This window comes from Sorex fumeus, unplaced genomic scaffold (assembly GCF_029834395.1).
Source record: "Sorex fumeus unplaced genomic scaffold, SorFum_2.1 ptg000051l, whole genome shotgun sequence".
NCBI lineage: Eukaryota > Metazoa > Chordata > Mammalia > Eulipotyphla > Soricidae > Sorex > Sorex fumeus.
In genome coordinates, this window is record NW_026606108.1 from 39,360,475 (window position 1) to 39,369,805 (window position 9,331).

Below are 9,331 nucleotides of genomic sequence, written 5' to 3' on the forward strand. Positions count from 1 at the left end.
GAGGCCTGTTAGTGCCACTCAAGCTTAGCCCCCTAAGAGAGAAGTAAAGAAATTGCTGACTCTTGCCTTAGAACATAGCCAACTGATGAGCCAGAAAGAGTTATGTTTTATGATGTAATTGGGCAGGTTTGTTTTCTGACTGCTCTTTTTCTAGTGATCTTAAGTTGGCAGTTTGAAGGGCATAGAAACTGATTTTTTGTTTATTGTGTTGTGAATTGAAGAGAGTAAGATTTAATATGTATGTTTTAGGTATGTTACTGAGGCATGAGATTTACTGGTTTGGAAATCTGACTTCAGAAAGGGGAGAGCTGTTTAATGTGTCTGTGAATGGGAGTATGAAAGGTATATATGGAATGGTTTGGAGGTAATGTGGGACAGATTGTAATTGGAGGTAGAAGTTTCTAAGAGAAATTTTAAATGAGAGTTACTTGCTTGGGACAACGAAATAAGTAGATAAAACTAGAAAGAAAAAAAAACCTGAGTCATAATTCTTTGGTTATGAAAAAGCTATTGATTGGTAATTTGATGTTATGATGCGAGTTATTTTCTGGTGTAGGATGTTTGCATTTCTGGGACAAATTAAGTATCAAAATTGTGAAATGGCAACTTACTTGGTCAAGAAAAGTTATTTCTGGGTAGTTACTATTTTGTGGGGAAGAAGATAAGAAAATATCAAAATTTATCAATTATTTAAAACTATTAATAGTCATATAGACTATTCTCCTGGGCTCATATTAAAACATAATTTATCTTTACTTTTTAAAGTAGGCTTAAGTTAGAGCATTTGATACTGCTCGTATTACTAAAGCTTGAGTCTTTGGTGGCCCATGTAAATTTCTTAGGGAGAATAATAATCAGGTCAGAATATTAAATTGCAGTTTTAGTTATCTTCTGTTCTACATTTGCAATCTTAGCAATGTATTTAGCATGTGGACTTATGAGAGAAATTTATGTTTTATGATGTAATTGTCAGATTCTTTTTCTGACTACTCTTTTTCTAGTGCCCAATAACACCATGCTTCTGAGGTTATACAATAGACCCTCCAAACTGTTAGGTTTCTGTTTTCCCACTTTCTCTAACTTTAAAATTGTGGAAGTCTCAAGCAATCCCTTGTGGCAGACATTAATAACATAACATAACATAACATAACATAACGTTAGCACATCTTGAAAGTTCTTATATCCTTAGTAGGGAAAACTTAGATTTCTTTTCTCATCCTATGAATATTTAAAATTAATATAAGGAATTTCTATATTTGTTTTTAAAATTCAAGTATATTTGGATCAACTTTTCTAGTTTATTGTATACTAGCTTATTGTATTCTCAATTTTGATAGATTGCTTTCAAGTTTAATTTTATCCAGATCTGTACATTAGTGATTGAATCTCTTTAAAGGAAACTTAAAAAGAGGCTCTGATTTTATAATTGGAAGATAACCATTTTTTTAAACAAATGTCAAGTTCATTAACAATAGCAAAATTATTTTTATTATGACTTATTTTATAGAGTTGGCACCTCATAAGATTTTCACATTTTATTGTCAGATTTTTAATTAAAATATTATTACATACTATAACTTATGTCAGTGCAAAACCCTTATGAATTTTTTTAAAATAAGTGAATTCCCAAACCTGTGTTAAGAACCAGTGGTTTAATGATTGTGAGACAAGTCTTTGGAAGGCTCTTTGAGTCTAGTCAATGGAGAAAAATGATAGCCCATTTCCATGCTGCATACAGTTAGGGTTTGTAAAAGTTGTCAATATGTAAAAGTGCAAATGCAGGAAAGACTATGTAAAGTGTAAAGTTGCCTATAAAAATTCCAGTTTTCATTATTTGCACTATTTCTCTTTGCACTTGATTTTTTGAAAGCTAAGGCTAGTCACTTTCACTTTTGTTTCTAGTCTTTTCTAATTTCTTACAGAATTTTTTTCAATATCCCACCCAAAGCAAAACTTATATGCAATTAACTATGCTTTATAAGTCCAAGAAAAATATTTCTTAGTATAATCTATTATATAGAATAAAAATTTGTTTTGATAAAATTTTTAATATGGGCCTTTTATTTGCCAAGAAAATCCTTTGTAAATGTGAGCTTTATTATAGTATTTGAGTAGACAAGTGAAAGCTTAGGATAGGAAAAAGTTATATATGTATATCTATATATATGTATATGAAATTATGTCTCTGAGATCCAATTTCCAGTCTACGGTGGCCGGTTTTGGAATGTTGATTTGTATTCACTGAGTCAAGGAGATTTGAGTCTTGCTGGTTATTGGCTTAAAAAACTGGGTGGCAAGTGGCAGCTCCCTCTTTCATGTAGTGTTCCATAGTAGTTGTAAAGTTTCCTTGTGGTCTCTGTGAATAACTGGTATTGAAATTATTTTATTAAGTGAATATTCCTTTTTGGAATTCCAGGGTGACTCGCTTTTTGAGGGGGGAGGGTAGACAGGGGTAAGAGACTATTTTAAATAGAGGCATTCTTATAACTTTAAAAATGTGCTATAGAAAGATTAAGAGAACAAAAATTGTATCTGTGAACCTTATTTTTTTGTCTTAGATTGTTGCAACACAGTGTTCAGGATTGCAAAAAAAAGTGACAGTTTTGTCAATACAACAGAAGTATGTTTTGGCTAAAATTATATTTTATACGTCTATTTCATTTTATATTAACTTTCCCATAGCATTTAGGCATTTCATACTTAAAACCAAGAAGTTAGAGGCCTCTTTTCAGATCTGGTTTATTTTTGGAATGCTTGAGTGTGTTTCTGGATGGGGGTGCAGGGATTGGTGTTTAATTCTTGACATGCTCTTCTCAGCATGTTTTGCTAGTTGTTCTGGATCTTCTGTTTGCAAATTTTGTTGAAAATTCAGCGATGTATTTGAAATGAGAAAATCCTCTGTGACGTAGTATGAATGCTTGTGTTGTGCAACTTGTGGTTTTGTTTTTAATTTGTGTAGAAAGTTAAACTTCTGTTGTTCAGATTTTAGGTTTATCTAATCTAATTGTGCCAGAGGTTGTATAAATATGGACCAATTTTGGGGAACGAATATTGACAAACATATTTGACTCTGGATAATCCTTTACTCAAAATTGTAAATAAGAGGCTCACATCATTGGTGTTGTCTAAAGTTTTATGTTGCTAGTTCTTTACATGTGGATAATGATCAGCATTATATATATCTATGAATGTCCTTTAGGAAAGAGAAAAATTCAGCCTCCAAACCTCTTCTTAGAGACTAAATTTACCATATATGGAAAGTTTTAAAAATTAGAAATGACTGATTATTTTTAATAGAGTTTAATCAGCTTAATTATTTTTCCCAGCTTGAAGCACTTATTTCCCAAATGTGAATAAAGGGAAAAGATCAGCAATTTGGCCCTTTTCTGTTGAGGCCATTTTTAGTTTTCTGCCCCTATTCCTCAATCTTGTATAAAATGAATACGGGTATCCTTATAATTCCTGTGACCCCTTTTTGAAGTCACAGTTACCTTTGATAATCTGATAAAAGTGATGGACCCTTTCCTCATTAAAAAAAAATACTAAAATGCACATACACAGGTAATTTTGCATATAACCTCAGGGGCATCACACATCTTCTAAACCAAGGATCTCTGCTCTAAATAAATTCTATAGAAAAATACTTGACAATTGGTAAAATTAGGAAATATTGGCTTAAGACATTCCAGATTGGAATTTTTGTTAGATGGTGGCCCCTACTAGCAAAATATGACATTGCAACCAGCTTTGTTAGACATTAAAACATCCAGATGGAAGGAAAAAGAAGCAAAAGTTCTGAGAGCTATTTCTAAGGAGTCGGCATCTCCAGACATGGGAGCCATCTCTTGACATGGCTCAAGGCAGGGGTCAGGGTGCCTGACAGCTTCTAGCAGGGTAGAGTTTGATAAACCACAATGCTCAGGATGCCAAGGGGTTAGCTATTATCTTAACCCCTTTCTCACCAAAAGATTTTAGTTTTGTCTATTGGAAAATAAGATGCCACTAGGGGAAAAAAATGATTTGCCTTATAACTTTGCTGGAACACATCAGTTTGGTGACATATGGGACACCAGTATTTTTGAAAAGGTGCATAAAACCAAAGTAAATTATTCTCTATGTAGAACATTATTTACTAGTAACATTTGTTTGGATGTATTAGCTTTGACAGTTTTTACCAGTAAATATTGAATTTATTTAAAACTGGGAATCCAGTTTATAAATAGGATAATTTCTATATCTTTTCTTTCTCCCATGTAAAGAATCGTTTAAAGATTTATGCATACTTTTTACTTTTCTCTCTTGATGCCATGGATAGGGTGGGTCGGGCGGGGGGAGATTTTTGAGTCAACAATTGACAAAATGTCTTCTCCAAATTGAAAACTGAGAAGCAGCACTTTAAGTCTAACTCGACACCGTTTTAGTGCATGATTTAGTTTTAATAATGATTTTTGGTGCATGCCTTTGGGCTTATTCAAAAGTGTACAATAGGAAAGTATATTTCCTTTCTTAGAAAGGAGATGTTTTTCTACTTTGCAACATGTGATTACAAAAATCTTCCTCTGTGGGAAGATTAACCATGTATTGAACTACTGAAAAGTATATATTTTTAGATATACAGAAGGAATCTACATGGAGCAGCATTTAGACCTATATAGAAGTCATAGCATTCTGTATAGGACCAAAAAGGAAATAACACTAAACACTTAAACAGACTTTGTTGGGTAGAAATACCTTTAGATCTTGCAAAGACTTCCAAAAAAGAAAATGCCACAGAAGTTTGCTGAAAACTTTTGTTGTTTGAATTTTCTCTGTCAGTGTATTTAGCCCAAATACAATGGTTTTGGGTTAACACATAAGAATAAGAATTTTTTTAAAAAGTTAACTAACTAGATCATTCTGGTTTGCCAATACAGCTTGACTGAAATAATCACTTGCAAAATGAAAAACTGTCCAACTCCTCTAAGGTTTTGACAATAACCTTGACTGTTGTGGGAAGATTCCCACTTTGATTTTTTTGACCTGACAGTGAAGATTCATGCTTGACATGATTTCAAACCTGACAGTGTCTGTTTAAGGAGCTATGGTACAGTTTGCTAATTCAATCCCAGATAACTGTTGATTACCTGTGAGATCTAGAGTCCAAAGTAGCCAGCAGCCGTATCCCTGAGTGCTCTGTGCCCATCAGATCTCTTAAAGTAAGCAAAGGTGGGACAGGTCACAGCTCAGATGAGTGACCTCAGGTGCTGTGAACAGCCCCAGATTCAAGAATTGTGTCTGCTTTCTTGGGATTATCACTGAATTATGTCCCACATGGTATTACTTGCTGTAGATGCTCTCTCTTGGAGGAGGCCCAGAGGATACATCCTAATTGCTTGTGGTATTCAGAGAGGGGGTGCTAACTCTGATACCCAGGCCAGATTCCAGTTTAGGGATGTGGGTCTTCTTCTTGCCATTCTAACTGGAAATGTGCATCACTTCCCATTTTTCTTGTTGATCTCAGTGCAAATTGCACTAGTCCGTTTCTTTGCCCAGGTCCCAAATCTCTAAGATGCTGGTGTGTATTACATGGGTCAAGTTCATGCCTTAACTAATGCACAAGAGTTGAGCGTAAGAATCTTGGTGTAAACTGCTCTAGAGTAGGAGGGTAAACTCTTGTGATGGTTTGGGGGGGTGGAATTGACCCTCTTTTAGCATAATTTGGGGAATGTGCACTGGCCGGAGGCTTCCAGCCATGAGGTGTGAGCTGAAACCTATTTCCCTCTTTTCTTATAGCATGTTGAGAAAATCTGTTGGGTTTTCAGCAGTCAGGGAAGGCCGGAGTTCTGCCGCTTTAATCTGGGTAACTGAGGCTGGTTTGAGCAAGACTTTGGTTAATTAACTGGGTTCTCAGATGCCACAGACTCCGTGAAAAGTCACCATTATTTTCAATGGTTGTGATAGAATTTCCCCCAGTAGCCATTATTTTAAAATTATATTGCAGAGTTGTTTTATTTGAGCTTTTTGTGTATACACAATCCCAAACTGGAAGAAATTTTTAAAAAGGAATCCTGCTGTGAAAGGTATATATTACTCTAGATTTTTCTTACTGTAAATATTGTAAGATTGTAATACTGTCGATATTTTATTAACCAACAAATGTTAATCTATGTGAATTCAGACTTATTTTAAATGTGCTTCTTATTTACTGTGTGTGGTCCCTGTTGCTGACAGTATTAAGTTATATTCTGATGTAAGATTAACTTTATTAAAGAATGTAAACATTAATGTTTCCTTATGGGAAAACAAATAAAGTATAAAGAAGACAATTCTTTTAATTAAAATATACTGTGTATTTACACTTGCTAGACCCAGCACCACTTATAAATTTAGTACACTATTCAGAATTTTAGTTAACACAGCTGACATGGTTGTGCTCTGTTTGACAGTCTAAGAGTAGGTATTGTTGGAATACAAGCAGTTTGTATTTGTCTGCTGTGAATCATCTTGAAATTTCTAATCAAATTTGTAAAATTTTTATAGCAAAACGTTTTAATGGCAATTAAAAAATTTATCTTCTCTAAAGAATGGTCAAAATAATATCATTTCAGAAATAGAATTGTTCTTTAATATCTTTCCAAAATAACTTTGGTTAAATGGACCAGGTGTATATTAGCTAAAATTAGGACAAAATTGTGATATTCTTTGAGTTTACAAGTTAATCGTTATTGGAAATGTGCCAATTATATAGTAGAATATCATTAATTTGCACTGTTTGGGGACCCCATTAAGAATGTTGAATTTTGCCAACTAAGAAGTAAGCAAATGCAATTTAAAAAGTAAATTTGAGCATTCTGTATTAAATACGTGCAGTTATTATCACATGAAGAAGCGCAGTGTGTCGGGCTGTAATATAACCATACTTGCTGTCATGTTCTCCCATCTCAGTGCTGGGAATTCACCATGTGGAAACCAAGCAAATGTGTTGTGCATCAGCCGGCTTGAGTTTGTTCAATATCAAAGCTGAAACTAGCGAGGTCTGCTGTACTGCTTATTGAAGTATTGTGATTCTTTTAGGCATTGATTCTTATAAAATATATACTGTAACAGTATACTTTGTACAGATTTAAATTTTATTTGAAAAAATGAAATAAAGTAGGCAAAAAAATAAAGATGTTTATTTTTCATGTGACTATATAAACAGATCAGTCTTTTGTTTCAGTGCCTTTGGAGTGGGAGTGGGAGTTTGATTTCTCCTGAGTTTTTGTTTTGTTCAGGGGGTTGATAGATGGAAACCATTTTTGGGACTCAGTAGCAGGTTTTCTTGCCTGATCATTAATTGGCTGTAAGCATTAAGTATGCGTACAGTCTGGAGAGCTCTATTTTCTATTTTACATCTAAACAAATTTGTTTTTGGTTTTTAAAGATTTTATGTGAATGGCCTCTTTATCTTCTTTCTTGAGTGGATTTTTAAAAAAATTATCTGATGTGCCAGTTAACCTAGCCATTGCAGTTAAAGAAAAAGAAAACCTTTCCCCGTAGATCATGCTTCTTTCCATGGGAAGATTTTCTGTTTTCTGTCATTTTAAATTTGAAATTAGTTGGGGTAGTGGAAAGGTTACAAAAGAGTACATGAGAAAAAATGAGAAAAGGAGAGATTGAAAATAAGATTCTTTCAAAACTGGGTTTCTATTGAGTTGAAGTGGTAGACAATGGGTGAAGTTATCCATTTAAAAAAAATAGTGTGGGGCTGGAGTGATAGCACAGTAGGTAGGGCATGCAGCCAACCTGGGTTCGATTCCCAGCATCCCATATGGTCCCCTGAGCACCGCCAGGAGTAATTCCTGAGTGCAGAGCTAGGAGTAACCCCTGTGCATTGCCAGGTGTGACCCAAAAAGAAAAAAAAAATAGTGTTACAGAAGTGATCAGAATAGATTTAATGGGACTTCCACATAGAAGATTAGATTATCTGACCAAAATGAACCAACCCAGTTTTGGCCTCTAACTAAAAACCAGAGAAGACCTCCGAGTTCCTCAGTTTTTAGAAGTGGAGTTGGAAGTTGCATTTGCAGCTATTCACCTCATTGTATCTTTGCTGCTGCTTTCACTTACTGTCAGGCTGGATATGAAGAAGACATGGGACAAGTGGTTGCAGGAATAAAGTTCCTGTAAAAATTACACTGTCTGTCCTCCCGTTGTTCATCGATTTGCTCAAGCAGGCCCAGTAACGTCTCCATTGTGAGACTTCTTGTTACTGTGTTTGGCATATTGAATACTCTCGGTAGCTTGCCAGGCTCTCCGAGAGGGGCGGAGGAATCGAACCTGGCTCGGCCGGGCTGGCTGCGTGCAAGGCAAACACCCTACCGATGCGCCCTTCGATAGCTCAGCTGGTAGAGTAAAAATTACACTGTGGAAAAAAATTGCACTGTCATTTAAATGTGTATGATAGTGAATGTAGTCTAAAAACTGATACCCAGTCACAGAACTTGGTTTACAGCATCACAGTTCCAGGCTTCCTTGGGTAAATCCCAAGAAAGTGTTGTGGTTTTGTTTTGTTTTGGTTTTTTTGTTTTTTGTTTTTGCTAAAATAACCCTCCTTTAGGACTTAGATTGAACTAGCAGACTTAGATTGAACTAGCAGCAGACTTAGATTGAACTAGCTTCCACATCTGACAACCACCAACACAAAAAAACGGAAACAACATAAGCGGAAACTTAAGTTGTATGAGAACTTAAAACTGATCCACCACTGTTTGAGAAGAAGGAAGATACAATTCCTAAGAAACTTGTTTTCCCTAAGTTCTTTAGTGCCACTGATATTGGGGGCAGGGAGCACATTCCGAGGATAGGAGGAAACCAAATTCTCTCTTCTTAAGGTGGGATCAGGTAAGTCCCTGGATCCCCATCCTGAAGGGCAATCTTTGCTTGTGGTGGAAACTCTAGCCAGAATTTTGAGTAATTTAAATAAAGGAATGGAAAGCCAGAAGCCAGTTCTTCTGTGTTTTAAGCCATAATCTTTTAAAGATTCCAAATTAGTACTATGATTAAATATATGCCCTGTGCTCATTTTTGGAGTGCAAAGGAGTGAAGTTCTACTCTTGGATTATGGGGGCGGGAGGGTGGGAGTGGCGGTTTGGGAGGTGGATATCCAGTCTTGGTTTAGGTCTGAACTATAATATTACAAGGATTATTTGTAAGGTCATGAGAGACCCCTCAAGAAGAATTTTAATCAATTTTAACACCCATATATCATTTTTATATAGTTTGTTTCTAAAATATCATTTGCAACCTCTTCCCACCCCTACCTGCAGTGAATATTAACTTTTACTTAACTATTATTTCATTCATTTTGGCT

At 35.1% G+C, this 9,331-nt stretch overlaps 1 protein-coding gene across 1 annotated transcript; it reads left to right on the forward strand.

Annotated features, from left to right (window-relative positions):
• The first annotated feature begins 5,565 nt into the window (after positions 1-5,565).
• Positions 5,566-7,179, forward strand: IGIP (IgA inducing protein). The gene is made up of 3 exons (XM_056124777.1): positions 5,566-5,607; positions 5,773-5,839; positions 6,792-7,179. Exons 1-3 carry the CDS (start codon positions 5,566-5,568, stop codon positions 7,001-7,003), a joined length of 321 nt encoding a protein of 106 aa, XP_055980752.1. The 3' UTR covers positions 7,004-7,179.
• Positions 7,180-9,331: the final 2,152 nt, after the last annotated feature.